The 22123-nt window shown below is 41.2% G+C and overlaps 1 protein-coding gene across 1 annotated transcript in view; it reads left to right on the top strand.

Annotated features, from left to right (window-relative positions):
• The window catches only part of gnb1a (guanine nucleotide binding protein (G protein), beta polypeptide 1a), a 58478-nt gene extending 37848 nt beyond the window's left edge, over window positions 1-20630 (top strand). The window contains exons 2-11 of the mRNA XM_056274167.1: window positions 5841-5947; window positions 9526-9564; window positions 9886-9992; window positions 12538-12601; window positions 12993-13155; window positions 13708-13774; window positions 14404-14605; window positions 15166-15382; window positions 17121-17239; window positions 18349-20630. Coding sequence (XP_056130142.1) covers window positions 5891-5947; window positions 9526-9564; window positions 9886-9992; window positions 12538-12601; window positions 12993-13155; window positions 13708-13774; window positions 14404-14605; window positions 15166-15382; window positions 17121-17227 — 1023 coding nt within the window. The 5' untranslated portion in view covers window positions 5841-5890 and the 3' untranslated portion in view covers window positions 17228-17239; window positions 18349-20630. The remainder of the gene's footprint in view (window positions 1-5840; window positions 5948-9525; window positions 9565-9885; window positions 9993-12537; window positions 12602-12992; window positions 13156-13707; window positions 13775-14403; window positions 14606-15165; window positions 15383-17120; window positions 17240-18348) is intronic.
• The last annotated feature ends 1493 nt before the right edge of the window (window positions 20631-22123 follow it).

Below are 22123 nucleotides of genomic sequence, written 5' to 3'. Positions count from 1 at the left end.
ATGAAATGAAACAAAATATAATTTCCCCCAACCCACAGCAGTTCACCACAAAGACAAAAACACATATCTAAAAAATACCACTATTAAAAGAAATTTAAAAAATCACTGTCGGAGAGAACGCCAGCCAGGATGACTGTTGGAACTGCCAGTCTGCATGGGCTACCAGTTAGCTTAGCCTGCCCTGCTTCCACGTCCTGTCAGACCATCCTCGGTGTTTCCCCCTCGGTCGCAGCTCCAGGCAGGGCTGTGGTCCCTTGGCCCACCGGACGCAGCAGACCAGGCTCCTCCAACCAGACACCTTCGACACACCTCCCCGCACTCCACACGACAACACCAAAAACACAGTCAACGCTAGGCGAGGCTGCCGCCAGACTGCCCTTGGTGTTATCGGAATTGCCGGTCTGCATGGGCTAGCAGTTAGCTTAGCCTGCCGCACTTCCGTATCCTGCCAGACTGCCCTCGGTGTTTCCTCTTCGGGTGCAGCTCTGGGCTGGGCCATGGTTCCCTGGGATGTAAATGTAAACACTTTGCTGATAATCCTTGTTGGGGTAAGATCAGAATTAGGGTAACCATAAATTAATTGTGGCATCCAGATTTTCGCTCAGTCCTTTGATTCATTAACACATGTAAACAGCTTAGCCTCCTTATGATCAGCTTTTGGAAACTGCATCCAAATGATCACCAGACGCAGTAAATGGGCTGTTATTTGAACTACAAATACAGCGAAATGCCAAGTTTTTTCAGAAACATTTTTGTGAATCCCCAGAATGCTTTTAATTAGTTTGACCAGTTACATTTAGGCATATCGTTTCAAACTGAGCAGTCATAAGCATGGTAATTGATTACATTCACTGTGAAGCAATGGCAGTTTTTATAAACCAAACAAGTGAACAACTTCATCTTCAGCTACTGTCACAGTAGGGAAGACATGACAGAGAGAGGGGGCTCCTCCCATTTTCACAAGATTATAAGCCATAAGCTTGTGAAAATCCTCAACAGACTTGCGACATTTCCCATTAACCTTTGGCAATTCATGAAAAATTTGTCACATTGCTTTTTAAAACTAGCATCAGATACATGTTGTCATTTTGTTTCTGATTTTCCTCGTTTCACTTGTGATTGGCTCCCTCTTGGAGAAGCAATGCTGATTGGTTGTTTAGCTGATCAAACATGCTGAAAAGGGGGACCAGAGGTGCTTATTAATGTATATTAAAAACCCTGCGCTCTTGTCATCCTACAGATAAAGGACGGCTATTATAAGCGGTTCTTGATAATTAATAAAGACTTTGCAGGTGGAGAACCTGAACTCCACCTACAGATGAACTCTGTATAGGACACATTGGCATACAAGTTATCTGTGTTGTATGCCAAGCCTGCCTACAGCACAGGTCAAAAAAAAAAAAAAAGAATAAATAAAACATTGGTAGCTTATTAATGTGTCTCTTCAGTGTTTTCCATCCAGTTGTATCTATTCTTTATTTGTGGTATGTTGAATTCGTTAATCTTTTAAATTCAAAATGGGCAACATACGGTGAATATAATCTATTACAATGCCAGTGGCTCAGTTTGCGGTGGATTGCTGTCTGCTGCTACATACACAGACCCAGAAGCTGCCCAATGGCCAACTCTCTCACTGAATGGCAAGTTGGAACATTCATGTTATGGTGTTCTTCAACAATGATTAAAAAAATGATTTAAAAAAAAAGTGCGGACGCAGTCAGTACCTCAGTTGGGCACTGACAAAAGGAGGTATTGGAAGAGCTGATGTACCTTAAAATCGACATATACTCAGTTTATCAGGGAAAACATGTTTGTAAATAATGTAAGGGTTTTAATTGTCACATTGTCATTAACTGATTAGTCCGTGTCAAATGGATATTGGTTTCCGTGTAGACGTACTTATTGGCTGTATGCTAAATTGCTTGCATAGTTTAGTCTTGGTTCATCTTCAGCCATGTAATGGAGAAGTCCAAACCAGGCCCAAGGAAGTCAATCATTTAATAAGGTTTTGTCCACCTTTTAGTGGTTGTCAGCTGTTCGGCGGGCCACAGTGTGGAACCTTGAACCCTTTCGCGCTACTCGGTGAACTGTAGGGATGGGTATTGTCAGAACTTAATTGATGCTGATATTCTTACTGATGCTACTTATCAGTTCAGTACTTCATCAATACTCTTATTGGTTCTTTTAAAATTATTAAACAAGAAAAAACCGTTTACTGTGAACAAAATTGGAAGTTGTTTATCATTCTCTAGCTGCAAGAGCAAAGGGACGTCGTGCTTGGCTGGGAGCAGTGGTAGACAGGTGGGGTGAGGTGGGTTGTAGCAACAGCCCAAGCCCAACCAAAAGTTGGCAGATTTTCTAGGTACATTTATAGCTGAACAGTTTGCTAAGAAGGTCTTTCATTGATTAGCCTGTTGACGGTAATTATTAGCCTAACAGACCTTGTATCTATGGCTCTGGTATGGTATAGGCCTTCGGTCCCCAACCACTGGGCTGCGAGGAAACGGAATGATTCAGCATAAATAAATAAACAAACCTGAATAATAAACGTTAAACATTATAGGCTATTTGTGTGGTAATTACATTGAACTTGGTACGGCCTCTCTGTGGCGCACCTTTCTTCACCATTCCCTGTTACACCCACAACGGGATGAGGATACTGATGTTGAACTTGAGTAATGCAATGCACGTGAGGTCATCAGTCGGTCACCTCCCGCTTACCTGCTCGATGTGCATGTTGCAACTAGCTCACTACCATGAGTAAAAAAAAAAACAGTCGTTGCTTGAGAGTTTCTTTGGAAGAGGTAGGAGAGATAAAAGGTCTAATGATGGTGATGATGATGGTGATGACCCAGAGACAGCAGAGGCCGAGACTGCAAAGAAGAAAAAAAAAGAAAGCTTTCTTCAAAAGGAAATGCGATGAGTCGTACCTGAAATATGGCTTTATTGCAACTGGTGACTCGCATGTCATGACCGTCTTGTTGCAGGGAAATGCCCAGGGCTCCCACTGTTTCAGTGATACTGGTGACTTGAAGTGTTTGTAATATGTTCATGTAAGGAAAATGTGCGCTGTGTGTTTAATATCCAAATGTTACTTAAATGTTACGGTGCTATTGACTTACAAATCTATCCTATATTCTGGTCGTGAGTAAACACCCCCCCCCCTTTACAGATTTTTGTTATGCTTGGTTAACAGATATGTTTGGATAAATTGACTGTATTGCTTCCCTTACATGGAAGGATTTTATTGCGCTTGCGGCAGCAAGCATTGTTGTCGTTGACTCGGGTGAAGTGTAACCACACTTTTTGAGCATTTGGTTCTCTCCAACGTGATGATATGAACACTTCAGGTTGTAAGAGCACAGGCCCACCTCTTGCTCAGACAGGTCCCGAAAGGGAGAGCAGCAACATTGCGAAAACAGCATTTCCATAAATTCCCTGAAAACCCGTGTTTGCCACTACAGAAATCTAACTCCCTTATTTCTCCAGAACCAACAGTGGAACTAACAAGGTGGGACCTTATCATGCCGTCATGTTTAGAACTGGGTTTTGCGGAGCATCCATAGTTGACTGCGCTTACTAATGGTCTTGAGTGCCCTTAATTTACCCCAATTGGCTAATGACCTCCTCCGATGAAAACTAAATCATACCAGTACTGGCCTAGTCCAACAGCTGTGGGGCAAAAACAAGTGTCGAGGATGACAATCGGTTGTTTCATCCTGTAAAGCGTGATATGTTTGAAAACAACCTATGCAATGTCTGGCATGTGAGCATTTTTTTTTTCTTGCCCTTGTTTACCTATTGTGGTAGCTTTGGACACAAGGTAGATTGCATCCTTGATGAATGCAGTGACGTTGACCAATGAGAGAACAGTACATTCTACAAATGTTCTCAATTATAACTTTATAATTGATTTTTTTTAGTTCTAGTCAGTTTTTTTTCCTTTCTTCTGACGACAGATTCTTTAATGAGTTCTGATAAGAATGTTTATGATCTCTAATTAGATTCTAAGTCTTTCTGTTTATTTTTTTCAACCAAGATAAGACATTTTTCACTTCAGTAGCCTGGCAGGCTTTGCAAGTGTGTCAGGTAAATGGGCTTGCGTAGGAACAGGAAACTAATGCTTGCCTTTGCAGCTCATGTTGAAGAAGCCATCAGTGAGGTCAGTTAAACTAACAGTGGAAAAAGAAGGCTCATTAGCCTACAGAGAAGAGGAGAATTAGTCTGATGTTATCACGAGACATTTTTATTATCAAGATTAGGGGTTAAGTCGCATTGCTTAGATGCAGACCCATGTAGATGCTCTGGCCAATCAGGTGGCAGGCAGCTTCAGAGATGTCAGGCACTTGAGGGATAAGGACTTCATTCAGAGTGTCTCAACACTCAACAGGACAGAGGACCCATATTGAAACCCAGAGAAAGGAGGTAAGGTGTCAGTAGGTAGTGTATAAATTGTGTATGTGTACTTTTTTTTTTTAATAGAAGATTCAGGGGTTTTGCCCCTTTCGATGGATGAGAGTACAAAGCTGTGGGGAGTGCACAATAAAATATATATATATATATATATATATATATATATATATATATATATATATATATATATATTTTTTTTTTTTTTTACAGTAGATCTGGTTGGTGGAATGTTAAAACTAGTCATTTCCAAACTGTAAAGGCAATCTCCAGTGTTAATGCAGAGCTGGTTTGTATGTTTAGATAACTGGCTTATTGTGAATTTGGGCACTTAAGGAGTTGGAATATGTCAGTCTATTGACACCTTGTTCATCATTGGCTGCATCATTTAGAAACAGTCTCCCATCATTTCTCCTACCCATGAAGCCAGTAAGCCAGAGCTCATACATGGTTACCATAAAATGTATCCCACTTTAGTGTTTGTATGGTTATGTCTCCTTTCTCTGGAGAGTGAAAGTGTCAGGACTAAGTGAGTTGACCAGAGGATTGGGGTCAGTGAGATAGCCACTGCTTTTAGGATCATCAGCAGGTTTTGTCTTAACCGGATTTGGCTGGAGGAGCTGAATCAACTGTGTCCCAGGATTACAGGGATGACATTGGTGGAAGGAGAGTCCAGAGGCCAGAGCGCTGAAAGCTTCGCGAGTACCTACCCGTGTGCCGTGGAGCTCGAGTAGTACAAAGATACCCAAGCTGACCTCTTGTCCGTGCCTCTCTCTTTTCTTGATATCTGCACTCCGAGTTTCACTTCATTGTGACGGTCAAGAGACAGGGTGGGTTTTTGTTCTCTGCCTACAGTGTGGATTTTGCTTTTTTTGCCTTCATATTTGAGGATTGGTTATCAGCTGCTCACCCTGGGCCAGATGTTTACTCAAGGGTTTGCTATTGTTTCTGAAATGAGAGGAAACAAATTCGACATCATTCTCAAAATTGTGATCTTAAGGCTAAACTCGCTGCTGAGTGCCTGTTGCTAGGTAACAGTTTGAAACTGGCAAGGACAAGTCTGGAGTTCTCTAGAGCGCACTGGGCTTCTGTGGCTCCCCGTGACTTTGACTAGGCCTTAAATATGCTCATAAGGATGCTGTGAAAGTGGCTGTAACCATAGGTTCATTATGTGAGACTTAAGATATTGCATCCCTACCAAAATTAATTCGCCAAGACCTGGCATTGGAAAATGCCAGTCGGAGTCTCGGCATGAAACATAAAAGCAAGCAGGAACGCACGTTCCCACCTGTATTATGACAGTGTAGTTTAACTTTTCATCAAATGTGCGTTTGGGTTTACAGACACTTGTATGCGTTAATTGCTAAGACTGATCAAAGCAGCAGTGTGTGGGCAATTTGTTATGCTTTTCCTTCTCTTGTCTTCCTCAGATCAGTAAGAGTCTAGGCGGCGGAGTGAAGCACACCATTAGCAGAGGAAAATGAGTGAACTGGACCAGCTACGCCAGGAGGCTGAGCAGCTCAAGAACCAGATCAGAGTAAGATCTCCGCTACCTTTTTATTTCCCACATCTTCCTGTGTTGTCCACTAACAAATTTCTAGTTTTATCTGTGCTGATTGATTGATTACACACCACCGAAGCGCAGTAGATTGAATGAATTTTGAATACAAAAATCAGATATTAAGGCAACTGGTTCTGCGGGATGGGCGTGTTCTAAAATTCACCAATTTGAATGAGCAAGAAATTATAGTTAAATGTATGAATTATTGGTGAATAAATTGTTAAAAGAATGTAAGATATCGATTGATTATTGTAATTTTGTATTTCAACAACAGAATTTAAACATTTTTTACCAACTGTCTACCATGACTGTGTGGTGGATTTGGTATTGCACCTTTCTAGTGAATGCTTTAGCCGCCAATATGATTTTAATTGAAGAAGGCAGACGGGGCACAGGTTCGTTCCCCAGACAAGGTGGTTTAATTTATTTAATCTTGAGCTCATCGTGTTTGGTGGCTCTACCATTATAGCAAAAACCTCTGTTTGAATATGATTAATTTGCGTGATCAGAAGTGGGGTATACAAGAATAGTAAATGTTCTGACTTAGCGCTGCCGTTGATTTTAGATGGGATGTTGCTTTCTTATCGCCTTGTTCCTGGCCACATTGATAGCTTATAAGCTAGTTTGATGCGTCTGTGAGTTTAGGAATCTCACCCAATGGACATTTGTTAGCGTTATATCTGTCAATATTATTACTAGCTTTCCTCTCATCATATTTTTACCCCAAAATATGCATAACACACTGTGTCACTGTGTCCCTCCCTTTACAATGGTGAAATTGGCTGTTGTTGGTGATTACTTGTTGGATTTTGCAGTTGTGTCCTGCCCAGATGCAAAGCATTTGAAGTATTGTCACAGTGCATAGCTGTGTTTTGCAGTAAAACGTTTTGTTTATTGACACTTATGTTGAGATTAATTATTTATATGGATAGAGTATTTAAGGGCAACATTTCTTGCATCCAATAGTCCAAAGACATGTAGGTCAGGTGAATCGGCCATACTAAATTGTCCCTAAGTTTGAATGTGTTGGCCCTGTGCTGGACTGGCGGCCTGTCCAGGGTGTCTCCCCGCCTGCCGCCCAATGACTGCTGGGATAGGCTCCAGCATCCCCGCAACCCCGATTGGGATAGGCGGCTTGGATAATGGATGGATTTTTTGCATCTCAAAAGCAATGACTTTGTCATTACACTTTGTCTCCTCAAAGACAGGCTACTGCCTGGAACTTCTATTTTAAGTTTTGGGTAACTTGCATTATTGAAGTTGAAGTAGTAGATAAGTTCAAGTAGTTTTCTTGCGCCATCATAACTAAAGTACAGGTCTGTTTTATGCCATTGTTGGTAGATATCGCACTTGTATTTTAGTCATGTAAAAGGTTTCTGAATCTAAAATGCCTGTGTAGGAGCTGCTGTAAATACCATATCAGAGCAAAGCCAAAGCCTTTTTGGGTGACAGTTTTCCAACAGGAGATTTTATACTGCATTTATTTACCTCAGTGACTGTAAAGCATACCAACTAACAAACCAGCTGGCTCCAGTCTAACTGATGTATTGGTTTCACTGTGGTGAAATGCTACCCTATAAGGGCTCAGGTTAGCCCTTTTCTGTGTTACCACATTTACCGCTTCCATACAGTTAAGCCCACTTAAGTTGAACTCTGATAACTGGAATACTCCCACAACTCAACTTATATTTTTATACAAATCCGGCCTCGGATAAGTCGAGGTCAGATTAGTTGAGAGAACCCTCTTAGCTAGATTGTCAATCCAAAGCTGTATTTCAATGCTGTTTATCTTTATTTAGTGAGGCACAGGTCAACTCAAAAGTTTACAATCAGTCATAAGCAATGTATCCGTGACTTGTTCATGGCAGGGCGAGAGATTTATTTGCAAACCAGGAGATGTACCTACCTAGAAACAGAGCTTCGTTCAGTCTGTGCAGAGGATGTAATCAGATGTCGGCTGTGTGGTACAGTTATATGGAAAATCAAATGCCGTATTTACGATATAAAAGACATCTTACATGAGCACGATGGAAGACACCGTCATGTCATGTGTGAACAAACGCTGTCTGTAAATCCTACAGACAGAAGCAGTATGTGTGAACAGGGAATCACCGACTGTGCCGGAAAAATCGTTCTAACAGTATGTTGTGTTACAAAGCTGGCGACGTTCGGGCGGGTAGCGGGTGGATTAATGAAGAGAAAAAAACGTCAAGCTTAGATTTGGCTGTCTTATTTATTTAGACAATTCTTCCTATCACTATTTCCTATTTAAAGGGCTAATGACAGGGAAAGACAAGTGACTGTCATACACTTATGAGAGGTGCGGAGCTGATTTTATGTTCGGCTCCCATCAGCCTGCTGGCTATCCATTATGTCACATACACACTCCCACATTTTTTAATAAAAAAAACAACAACAGTATATTTAACTAAAAAAACAACGAATTAATGTTAAAACTTTTCTATTTAATTCATTGTAAAAAGAAATTGTAATTTTTTTATGCCATAAATGTGCTGTTGCCATATCTTGAGTACAAACATCTTGTTGGTGACCTGGGGGCCCATTCCCATGAGTACCTAACAACTGAACCTTGCAACAACCTCTGTTAATTGAAAGCCCCGTTAGGTTTCCCTCCCCAGCAAGATGGACTGAAGCGGGTTTGACTGTAGTTAACAGGTCACTTTTCTCAGATTCTTCCATAATTACAATCACAATGCACTTGTTCTTCAGACCTGTGGACCTCAAAATATCTATGACACCTTATCTATGGGGTGTCCAGGTGGTGTAGCGGTCTACTCCGTTGCCTACCAATACAGAGATCGTCAGTTCAAATCCCCGTTTTACCTCCGGCTTGGTCAGGCGTCCCTACAGACACAATTGGCTGTGTCTGCAGGTGAGAAGCCGGATGTGGGTATGTGTCCTGGTCGCTGTACTAGCGCCTCCTCTGGTCAGTCAGGGCACCTATTTGGGGGGGAGGGGGAACTGGGTAGAATCGCGTGGTCCTCCGACGTGCTACATCCCTCTGGCGAAACTCCTCACTGTCAGGGGAAAAGAAGCGGCTGGTGACTCCACATGTATCGGAGGAGGCATGTGGTAGTCTGCAGCCCTCCCCGGATCAGCAGAGGGGGTGGAGCAGCGACCAGGACGGCTTGGAAGAGTTGGGTAATTGGCCGAGTACAATTGAAGGAGAAAAAGGGAGAAGAAACCCCCCCCCCCAAAAAAAATCACCTTAGCCATTACTTTCAAACAGTTAGTTTCAAACGGTAAAAATTATATCTAATTCAAATTTGAATTAAAAAAAAATGCCCCAGAAGCTTTTGATGCTGAAGTTTTCATCAGTAATTGTATGGAATTATGTGATATGGACACAAGGAGAATGTTGGAGTCAGGCTAGCTCAACTGCATTGTTATACACATGAGCACCATGGGCCGTGAGGTCTCACAACACAATGACCATGACTGGCTGCAACACAGAAAGGAGGGTATACTGTCTTATAGAGGCTATACTTTCTGTGGGAGGATGGTGACATTGGATTGTGTTGCTTGGTTTACAGGATGCCAGGAAAGCGTGTGCGGATGCTACTCTGTCTCAGGTAAGAGGACCTCTAAATATTTTAAATGCATTAATAAGTGTTAAAGAATCTGTTCTAAAACCAGCATTTATATGCTTGGGTAGTGATCATTTCAAGAATGCACCTGTAGCCAAGCACAATTTTCAAGGTTGTTGTTTCGATGTTGTCTGTCATACTCAGAAGTGTATTTGTTACATGAGTACTCGTCTTTAGGCTTAACTACATTAAGTCAGGGCTATTAGGGCAGGAAGTATAAGAACACTTTGAGCAAGACTCCAGCAATATATTCATGTTTTCCTTCTGTAATTTGATGCATCAAAATAAAAATTTCCTCTTCCTCAGATCACAGCTAATATCGACCCTGTTGGCCGAATTCAGATGCGCACTAGACGGACACTGAGGGGGCATCTGGCTAAAATATATGCCATGCACTGGGGCACTGACTCAAGGTAATCTCATTCAGCTACATTCTACCTATTAACTAAATAACTCAGTCCCACCCAACTGCACCCCCACCATTCACCCAAACCCAGAAAATGGATGTATAAGGTTGCTTGCCCTCTCGCTGTACCAAATACATATTGTGCAGCCACTTGATAAATCAAGACATTCTACACCCTAAAGCCCTGTTTTTTTCTTTGAGCAAACAGGGTCGGCATGTGTTTATGTCTACTTTCTGGTGTTTTGTGTGTGTGTGAGTGTTGGTGTCCCTGTGCGTATGGGTAAGGGAAAATACTCAAAATGGAGTCGTCCTTTGTCAGAGGTGTGCTGGGGCCCCGAGCAAGCGAGACAGGCACACACACTTTTTGCACAGAGGACTCTCACAAGTGGCGTACAGGCATACACATGCACCCTCTACCCAGGCAACTAGCAAGCCAATTACTCCAGCGCAGGTGTGCTACGTCCACTGAGACACCACGGCACATACCAAACCACTTTATCACCAGTCCTCACCCAGTATTTTTTTTTTTTAATCTGGGCGTGTTTTCTTTATCTTTTTAGAGTTGCTCGAGGTCTTTGTCAAACCACCTAGCCGGGTGTCGAAATAAGGCAACGTGGGGATGCTTTGAGAAAGAGCGAGGTGCTAATTTGGCGCATGAGCCATGTCCCTTCCTGCTATTTTTAGCCCCATGGAGACTCTTCAGATTCACCAAGGGAAGGGAACTCAAAACAAGACCTGCTCTGTTTAACGAAATAGAAATCCATCAGCACATTCAGATTTTCGAGTTGCCCATTTTGGCCAGTGTCATCAGACTCATGAAAGGTTCAGCGTGAGTCACTTCATGGCTCGCTGTGGCAGTGTGTGATGAAAGCCGGTTTGTTTTTGACGTCAAAACACACAGAAGCCACAACACTGTAACACTGTCCATGCTCCTAAACTGTTAAGACTTGTTTAACTAAATACTTACTCCTTGCCATTTCTTTTAATGCCGTAACTCGGTGTTATCAAGGTATCGAGTCATTTTAAAATGTCAGGATAATGTTCGATAAACAAAGAAAATCTAAACAAACCTTCTCCGTTCAGTAAAAGAAGCCAAACAATGATAGTGATCTAGTAAAGCAAAGGCCAGTTAATTCCTCGTGGCTTTATTGGAGTGTGTTTGCAAAGTCAGATAATGCATCGCAATCTCCACTAAGCATCTTACCAAGATAGAAAATAGCAATGTGTACTTATTTTCTCTTAACTCAAAAAAAGGGAAGAAAAAAAACCTTCAGATCAGCATGAAATGCGGTTTTTAAGTTTAGAGTCTGCTAGGCCTTAGTTCTAATAATTTTTTTTTTTTCGTTATTTATTTTTTATCTATTCTCGTGTTAAAGCTTTGTATACGAAGCAAATAACATTTCAACCAGGAGTTGCTTTTTATGGCTGTACTGACGCCCACGAGACTGCTCTTGTCATGGTTGCCTTGGGTTGTTTCAGAGTTCCTCCTCTGACAAGAAAGTAACTGTGAAGGAACACCACGGTGTTATATCACCGATTTCCAGTTGATAGACCAATAACTGCACTGCACAGGTCGTCATTTCAGAACCAATTTCAAGTTGTACTCATCTTGTTGGTTGCTGAATCCATGGTTTGAGTTTGCTGTTGAGTTGAGCAGGACTCAGTCATTTTCAGTCTCCTAGCACAACCTACTTGGTCCTTGGCTTATTCTCTTATCAGAGCGGCATGAAAGTTTGCACACTTTTGGAGTGAGGTAGTTAAGATTGGCATATTTCCAGCAGGCACCAGTGGGAGCCACTGTGTCCCAGTGTGTACGTCTCTTCCTGCTCCTCTGTGCATAGGGGCCCATCTCTGTGGTTACTTTTGCTGGATTCACCTAGATAGAGTTCCACCAAGGCCTAGGACCTACTTGCTAACAGTAATGAAGTCATTCCTAGACTTTAAATAAACCTCATTCTCAACAGTTGAGATGAGATGAACTTTGTTTTATCCATCCTTGTAGGGAAATGGCTGAATAAATTAATTAATTAAAGCAAGGTGTGCTAGTGTCAGATGTTAGCCCAACCTCAGGCTTCACTACTCAGTATTTGAGGTTCCTCGGTGGGTCAGATTACCTGTTTCAGGCTTCACTTCCAGGGTACGAGTCTGGCTCAGGACGTCTGTAACATGTAGTCCCCTTTCTTTCCACCATTTCAAAAACTGACTGCAAAAATTAGAGAATCTGACAGTACTTGGTCTCAAGTTTTAAGTACCTGCCCATTGTGTTTTGATGATGATTTAAAAAAAATCATACGGTAGAGTCAATTTGCCTAGAAAAACACAAAACATTGAAAATGTAACAGACAATTCAGATTTTCAAAATCTAATAAAGTTGCTCCTGTGTATTGTTTTTCAGGACAAATGTACCTTTGTCCCTTAAATGTCATGTTCATCCTCAAAAGTGTACTTGGTTTTTATTACTTGCTTTGTAACACTTTCCAGGTTAAAAGGGACTGAGCTTTTATGAAGTATTTCCCATCTAATCAGTCTCAATGTGTCTCTTCACTTGCCAGGCTCTTGGTCAGTGCCTCCCAGGATGGTAAACTCATCATTTGGGACAGCTACACCACAAACAAGGTAGGTCAGCCATATTCTGAGAAGCACAACACTTCTCAAGGGTCTGTAAGACTAGTTTCAAAGCTACTGCCAGAGCTAAAGAATATGCATTCATTCACTAAGTTCCTGGGAGTCTTTGTGTTAAATCTTCAGCTGTTAAATCTTCTAGCTCATGAGTTAGAAAAATACCCCGACTGCTTTTTGGGCTGTGTTTTTGAATCACACCAGCAGACAGTTATTTTATTTGGGGTTTTTGATGGCTCAGCAGATTTAACATATATACTGTGTCCTTGAGGCGTCATGTGCAGTAATGTGGGTGGTGGTCTCTGTCAGTTGCCATCCTCTCTTGCCTTCCTCTTCGGTTTTTGCCACCATTTACTATTAAATACTCTCTTCGATGCTTGTTCTCTAGGTCCATGCCATCCCGCTGCGCTCCTCCTGGGTGATGACATGCGCCTATGCCCCCTCTGGGAACTATGTAGCCTGTGGAGGCCTGGACAATATCTGCTCCATTTACAACCTAAAGACCCGTGAGGGTAACGTGCGTGTCAGCCGTGAGCTGGCCGGACATACAGGTGGGCAGGCTGGCGTGATATGTGCTGTCATGAATACATTAACTTGCATGCTCGTATTGGTTTACAATCATAAGTCACTCATCACTCAGTTGGTCTGTGTGCACAAAGGTATTACTGTGCCAAACTAAAGCCTATGCCAACAAGCCAGTATAAACAGTTGTGCTCTTGGGCAAGTAACATTCATCTGACCAGTGTCACATGATGCAGGAAGTGTATCAGCATTTTATCCTTTTAGCGCTGGCTTAGTTTTCAAGAGGGAATGGTTCATTTCTGCCACCTAGTTAAGGACAGAGTATGGAAGCAAGTCATTCATTGAAGAAATGTCTCAACTTTTTCCATTTCCAGTGGAGAATTAAGGTGAATTAATTAATGTGCTCCATCTTGCAACTTTCGGTGTATACAGCTGCTCCTCGTCCCTCTTCTGTGAGGAGACACAATGTACTTGGCTTTCCTGTCTATAGCCAGTCAGGAAGAGACGCGCTCTTTTCCCCCCTATTCTGTGTGGTGAGTCCATCCCTTACTGAACTGACTTTATGATTTGATTTCTGTCAGGCTACTTGTCCTGCTGTCGCTTCCTGGATGACAACCAGATCGTCACCAGCTCTGGAGACACCACCTGGTGAGTGGGGGTACTGCACTAAGGGTGTTGTCCAATAGTCATCAGACAGAACATTCCCCCTCCCCCCCCTTTTTTGCTTTACATTGACATGAATGATGGAGGTTTAATGTTGTGAAAGTTAGTTAAACAAAAAAGTGTACACTTTTTATTCAAAAGCGTCAGAGTAGACATTTGCAGGGTTTTTAATGCTTCTTGGAAAAGCTCATACTGTCAACAGTCATCAGGTTGCAAGGAAGTCAATTCAAAATAGCCTACTTCCCACTTTCTCTCAGTCCCTGCATGTGCTGCAATGTAACTTGATATAGGTAATTCTGACTTATTCAGAATTTAAGTTCCACTCATTGAAAACCTTTGCATAACAGAAAATGTGATTGTAAATAGTGGCACATCACTTCAAAGCAGATTTCGTTTTGAGCTAGTACCGTTGAATCTTTCTGAATAAACATCACCTCAGTCATTTTCCAGCTTTAACACATAGTTCACAAGTCAAATTCATCATAGAATGACGATCTGCAGGATTTCAAGGTGCTCTCGAAATTTTGGCATGTAAAGTAGTAGAGAAGCCCTTTACGTTTTGGGCCTTTGATTGACAACACATGTTGATGGTGTTTCCTCACCTCTGATCCTAGTGCTCTGTGGGACATCGAGACTGGTCAGCAAACAACCACATTCGCTGGCCACACTGGCGACGTCATGAGCCTGTCACTGGCACCCGACACTAGGCTGTTTGTGTCTGGGGCCTGTGATGCCTCTGCCAAGCTTTGGGACGTTAGAGAAGGAATGTGTCGACAGACCTTCACTGGCCATGAGTCTGACATCAACGCCATCTGTGTAAGACCACCAGCTATCAGTTACTCCCAAATCTTCATACACACAGTTGACATGTAACATCTAATTTTTCAGACTTGTTCTTACAGCTGACAAGTTTTCAAAAGGCCTTAAAGGGGGGTTAAGTTGATTGTGGAAGTGCTGTAGATGTATTGACTCAAAATTGATTTAAACTCATTGGGATCATATGGTGAATTTTGGACATAGTGTTATGTAGTGAATAAGGAATTTTTTGACTGTCATTATCACCATTTTTTACTTATTCTCTGCCACAGATTTCCTAAATGTGAAATTCAAATTTGCTCAGAGTACAGCAGAAATTATTTCAGATGATTGTTCTGATCTCTGTCACCACAGAATATAGTGCATATGTTAATGCTCTCTGTGTTGTAGTGTGTTAAATTCTCAATTCCCGCTGCAAATATTTCCAAACTGGAAATAACAAACTAAAGAGAGGGTGATGATTTTGAAGTCAAAGAAGGAAGAAGATGTAGTCTCACACTCTTCACACCTAGCAATAGCAGTAATGTAAGACTCTTCTCTCTTCCCCTCGCCTCCTTCAGTTCTTCCCCAATGGCAACGCCTTCGCCACAGGCTCAGACGACGCCACATGCCGGCTGTTTGACCTGCGTGCTGACCAGGAGTTGATGGTCTATTCACATGACAACATCATCTGTGGCATCACCTCAGTGGCGTTCTCCAAGAGTGGCCGCCTGCTGCTGGCAGGCTACGACGACTTCAACTGTAATGTCTGGGACACCCTCAAGGCTGACCGTGCAGGTGAGCCACCACACAGAAAAGACAACTTAACTGGTTCTGTCGTCCAGTGGGGGACAGCCAAAGACCTCAAGATTGTTAATGGCAAGCTCCTTGTCAAGGAGAGAGAAAATTCCACCTGAATTTAACCTCTAAAATTTCAGTTCAAATTACTGGCCCAGATTCTGAACCAACAATGGTCCAGGTAAGATTCATAGCTGTAGTATAGCTGGCACATTATGTAGGTACTGGTCCGCAAAAGATTGAAGCATGGGTTGATGTAGTGTGGCTGAGAATGGGCAGTTTGGAGAATGGTTATCTGGTTATAATGCACTGGCTCATCCCATATCTAGTTTGCAGCCTTTTTCACGGTCACTTTTGCACTAGTTTTTTTTTTTTTTTTCATCAGGCGTTTCCTGATTGAAAGTGGTTGATCATCAGTGTTTTTGTTTTTGCAGTTATTTGTAAGTTAAAGCATTACCTTAAGTGTGGTCAAGCCAATAGAAGCTTAGGATCACCCCACCAGTGATGTCTGGTGCAGAGGTTATATGGGTGTATTCCTTTAGTAATGGATGTCTGCTTACTTCCGAGCTGTGCCATATGAGACGCAGCTGCAGTGATGTATTTTACCAGACGGTTCCAACCAGCGTCAGTTATCGATTTGAACATGCAGCTAGCCCTGCTATGGCTGCCCAGATCTGAGTCTGCAGGACAATTTTATTTTGAGATTTTTTTAAATGTATATATATGCACAAACAAGGAAAATAATGCTTTGAGTACAACATTTAGGTAGGTAGTGGACCTGACTGCTGTTCCCCCTCCCCACTCACCAGGAGTGGAAGAGCCCCTACAGCGACGTATGAATACTTAACAGTTATTGACTGCATAGCGTGAAGTGGTTTAGAGAAGGACTACATCTAAAGCAGGGTCTACAAAATGCATACACACATGTAAAACCCATTCCTTGTACATTTTTGTTCTTTATACAGTTTCATATATCTTTCAGTGTTTATTTTTCTCACACTATAGTAAGTTAAAATTTCTTATGACTGCGCGCAAACGCCCCTTGAAATTTAATAAGACTGTGGTCCCCTATAAGCAAGCAATGTTGTTTGAAGCAAGCACTGTTGTTTGAAACAACCCTAAATTCACTCTACCTAGCGGCGTTTGCTCTCCTTATAAATGGGCCTTCTAAAGTTGAGACTTGGTGATACCATTAAAAGCATTGTATCAAATTATATTTTCACTTGTTGAGTGGGCACACAGGGCAACAGAATTATGTTTGAATTATTCATCTCACATATTGAAATCGGTCAGCTTTGGCAGAAAGGCTAGTCATCGCAGTTCTACATTCAGCTATACAGAATGTAGTATTGGGAAGGACTTGGTTTTATGAACCACCACAAGAGAGTGCATCTCTAAAAAACATAACATTCCTGTTCAATTTTGATTAAATATAAAAATCTGTGCTGGACTGGCGGCCTGTCCAGGGTGTCCCCCTGCCTGCCGCCCAATGACTGCTGGGATAGGCTGCAGCATCCCGCAACCCTGAGAGCAGGATAAGCGGTTTGGATAATGGATGGATGGATAAAACTGTCTAAGCATTTTTCATTCTTGTCAGTGTTAGGCATTATGTAATTGGCGGTAGGTGATAAGCAAAGAGCAGGGTTTCTGTTGGACATCAGAGATGCTGTATCCCACCAGTACAGGGGGAATATTGCTGTCTTCCCTGTACCTGGAACCCTCTGTACTCTCTCTGCAGGTGTGTTGGCTGGACATGATAACCGTGTGAGCTGTTTGGGTGTGACCGATGATGGCATGGCTGTGGCAACAGGGTCCTGGGACAGCTTCCTCAAGATCTGGAACTGAAGGAGTCTAAAGGTAAAATCCCTCTCTGAACTTGTGGGAAGTAGAATTAAAAAAAAAAACTGCATAGACATGTGTCTCTTTAAACAATGGAGTTCTGTCACTGTTATTGATGCTCCTTATAGTGCAGCATAAGGGTTTTGTAACACCAACGGGTAAATGGAGACTGGAATTGTATTTTGTGTCCACTGCCATCTGGGGGTGGGGAAAAAATAGCAACACGAGGTCTTCAAATAAAAGAAACACTCAATGGTAGTGAAAGTGCTCAACAAATAAAGAGCAAAATAATGCAGTGAGTCAAGTAAATTCTTTATGAGACAGTACAAGTATAGCATGAAACAGGCTTGTACTGTCTCATAAAGAATTTACTTGACTCACTGGATTATATATATATATATATATATATATATATATATATATATTGTGGCAGACACTAGGGGCTATGCCTCTCACCCAGCAGGACTGTGAGCTGGGGGCGTGGTTTACGTTCCCGGACTCGCCGGTGCAGGGTTGTTCCTGCTGCAGTTGGTTTTTGGAGTTGAGGAATAAACATCAAACTCGCCTTGGTCTCCTGTGTTTTTCCTCATTCCTGCCACTATATATATATATAGACACACACATTATAGGGAATGTCAAGAATTTTTTTTAACCTGTAGACAAGAAGGTAATGGTAAAAAAAATACATACACACACATACACATATATATAATACACACACACACACACACACACACACACACACACACACACATATATATATATATATATATATATATATATATATACATACACACACACACACACACACACACACACACACACACACACACACACACACACACACACACACACATACATACATATATATGGGGTAGTTCCTTATATATTTGAGTAATCAGGTCATATGTTGATATTGGCTCTGATGTCTTAGTTATACCAGCTGGTATGCCATACTTATGGATGCCCATCTTGTCATGTCTCAGAATGACCTGCTTGAATAATTCAGCCTTCTATAAATGTCCTCAAGGCCTACCAAAATGGAGAGTAAAGAATATAGGCTAAAATGTTTGTCATCCATTTTGTGGTAAACTGTATCTAATGCGTATCCTCATGTCTTCTTTCAGATGGCGTCCGGGCTCAAAAGTTGAGTGGAAGACCATTCCAACATCACAATGTTCAATTTTATTGCATATCCAATCTTCTCAAAACACCATAACACTGACTCCAAACACCCCTTAAAAAAAAAACTACCAAGGGCAAAAATTATTTTTCTTTCCCTCATTTAAAAGAGCACAAATGTCGATATCACTCACACAGCTTAAAATAATAATAAGAAGAAGAAGAAGAAAAAAAAATAAAAAAAATAAAACAAGAAAAGAAAAAAAAAAGGTTGAGGAATTCAATGGTTTGAAAATGGAATGGAGGGGAAATAGTGCGTTCCTCTTGGGACCATTGTCTGGTATTGTAGTTATGATAATATGAACACTCACCCCCCCCCCCCCTGCACCCTGCCATGCAAATGTGTCATACGTCCTCAGTACACAGATATGAGTGAAGGTTATTACACGTCAGTGATCCCTTAATAGCTTTTTGGCCATGTTTGTTTTTTGTTCATGTCATTTTCTCTTTTTTGTCATTTTTTTTTCTTTTCCCCCCCAGGGAAATTGGTCGGTTAACTCTTACAGTTAATGTTTAAAAAAAAATGAGGATCAAAAGCTTTGTTTTATCTTTTAGTCACATATTCAAGAGAACGATGTTTGCAGTTTGACAAATACAAATTTACAAATGATGGTGTCATTTTTAATCCAGCTGTATTCCCACTGGAGAACAAAACAAGAGACAATTGAGCTTCAACAGGGAGTCCTCAAGCCACCTTTGGTCTGGCCATTCTGTATATTTAGTCCCATGTTACTTTACTGTTTCTTTTTATTTTCCTTTTTTTTCCCGTCGAGTCCACAAATCTTTGTTTGCACAAAAAGTAAACTTTGCATATATAGAATAATGTTTAAAGAAAAAAGTTAACTAACCAAGCACATGCCGTTTATGATAATGAATGCTCGTTTTTAAAACAAAAAACAAGACATTTTAACCGTTCTTTCACTTTTTTTTCCTGGCGACAATGTAGAATAATTAAATGAAGATTAACCCATCGATTCAATTTTTTCCAACTTTTTTGTTTTGTTTTTTGTTTTTGTTTTTTGATTGTTTTTGTTTCCCTGTTCCTGTTGACTGTGGTTGGGACCGGTGAGGTGATAGGTCGGGTGGGGAGTACCTCCACTGTACCCCGGTTTCACTCCGGAGTGTTCTGTTTTTAACAGAGGTGCCCATTCCGTGCTTGGAAATGCAGTTACTACTCTGTGAATGACATGCTGTATAAATCAATGTTTGAAAATAATGATATTGAAACTTTTTAAGTTAAAAATGGAAAAAAAAAAGATTTTGGTTGTCTGCCATGGGTGGGTTAACTCTTAGAATCGCATGCTGTAGAATTGCTTAAAAAGGTGCATATGGAATTAAGTCCTTTGATGTTTTTCTTTAAGAAAATAACCTGTTGAATATATCATCATTACAATGGTATTTATATCGGGGATTTTTTTCTTTCTTCTTTTTTTTTTAATTTGTTTTGATTTTTGCTACTCTGTGCATACAAGATTCAATGAAAATGTCAAACCTATGCACTTGAGAGGCAGACACCCACATACACGGTTACTTGGTCCATACTTGGGAGGGATTCCACAAATTGAGGTAATGTAAACACATGCATACATACATACATTCATTTACATAAGCATACACAAACTCAAATGGAACAAATACATTTTCATTCCTTCTGTAGCAAGCAAAATTCCACTTACACAGGAAAAAAAAAGCATTTTATAACAAAGTTTTTTTTTCTGTCCTTTAATAAAAAAGAAAAAAAATTGCAGCATCTGAATGGCAGAATTTTCTGTTCCCTTCTCCTTGTAAACAGACGCTCTTTCTTTAGCAGTAGTGGCATTTTTTTTTCCATTTTGTTTTTTCTCTGCGACATTCTGTACAAAAATGTGCTGTAATTGTGCGTTAGGCCTGGAGTTGGCAAAAAAATAAAATAAAAAATATTAAAAATTAATTAAATTCCCTTTCCTTTTCTCTTTTCCATGAAATAACTGTAGAGCTCTGCACCCCACTGTTCCCCTTTTCACCTTTTGTATTTAATTTTAAAGTCAGTCAGTGTACAACCGAAAGCTGGATGCAAGATAGAAACTATATTAAAATGTACTGTTATTTAAGATGTAATAAAAAGCAGTTTGAGATGACCTGCTGTGTTGAGTGTCATTCGCTTAGAAAATAACATTTAAGGTAGAATGTTGCAGAGTGTTTGGTTTTGTAATTACATTTAAGTCAAATAAACAATTTCTTATTCACTGTTAAATCACCCTGCCTTTTTTTGTGCAACCATTTATACAACACCAAGTTATTGCACTTTCATACAGTCATCCCAACGCAAGTTAAAAGGGGGGATGAAATTATTTCTCCAGCCAGTGAAAATAATGGTGCTCTATGTAAATTTGTTTGACAAAACATTTGTATTTCACAAACCAGTATTAGTTTCGTTTGCCAAGGTCTGCCCCACTTACCTTTCCACAGAAATAATAGGGCATTGCTAATGAGCTAATGCTATTTAACTGTGACATTTAATCCTAATGACTAGACTTTTATTCATGGTGGGTGTACTCGGGTGCCCTCACCAACACACTGCTACACACTCAAAGTAACTGTCACACCTGTTCTTTTAAATGTCCTAAATTGCTGCTGTTTTGCAATATGCTATGGGCTCCCCCCCCCCCCTCATTGGGCTGCCATGTTTTAGGATTCAAACCAGCAGTCGTCAACCACTGTTCCTCTAGCGCCCCCTGCAGGCTAATACTGCGCTAATGCCCGCGCTATTATGGTCCGCGGTTCGCCTCTCGAAGCCCGACCAAATCTCGCGATCTCAGCAACGAGACGTTACGATGAAAACGCCTGTTTGGAACTTGCGGGAGGCTAGCCTTACATAGCCAGAGCAAACAAAACATGAGCGGGGAGATGCGTCCGGTTCCCAGCCCACTGCGATGCCTGTGCGAGGCTAGCTTCTCCCACCCCTCGGCCTCCTTTCTTTGACGGCATCAAACGCGGAGGTTCCTCCCCAAGTCTGCCTAACGTAAAGTGGTTAGTTAAATTACTCTCCTGTAGGTAAACCACGTAGGCCTACCCAGGCTGTTCTCTGGATCAGTGTTTCTCAACCGGGGGTCCGTGGACCCCTAGTGGTCCGTGGTGTAATTACAAGGGGTCCGTGAAAATAAAATATCTTTAAAAAAGATCCTATGACATTTATAGAAATAGGATTATTTTACTCAAATGTGACTGAGACCTTTATCTACCTAAACTATAAAGGGTAACAGGACTTTTTTCTCTAATTACATCTGTTTCACAAGTGTAATTTATTGTATTTTAATAAGAGATCTCGCTCCCGTTTGCATTGTTAAAAGTTACTGCATAAAAATTCTGTTGTTACATATATCTGAAAGTTACTGAATACATATTCTGTTTTGTTACATATATCTGAAAGTTACTGCATAAGAATTCTGTTTTGTTAACTATATCTAAGTTACAACTGAAAGCTCTTATTTTTGCCCCAAAGAGTGAATAAATGCTATAATGCAATTTAAAATGCAGTTTCTACTGTTTCTATCAAATTGCAACCTCCCTCCCCCAAGATCAGGTGGAGGGGTCCTCAGGGTAGATCAAAAATACGCAGGGGGTCCAGGACCCCAAAAAGGTTGAGAACCACTGCTCTGGATGACAGCCATAGTCCGAATGAGGTCACCTCCGTACCAGATCTATCTTGCCCCTTAACCATCGTCGCATAGGCTAAAAAAA

This window comes from Lampris incognitus, chromosome 2, assembly GCF_029633865.1.
Source record: "Lampris incognitus isolate fLamInc1 chromosome 2, fLamInc1.hap2, whole genome shotgun sequence".
NCBI classification, from domain to species: Eukaryota; Metazoa; Chordata; class Actinopteri; order Lampriformes; family Lampridae; genus Lampris; species Lampris incognitus.
Note: the sequence above shows the minus strand (reverse complement) of the source record. Positions and strands in the feature narration are given on the sequence as shown.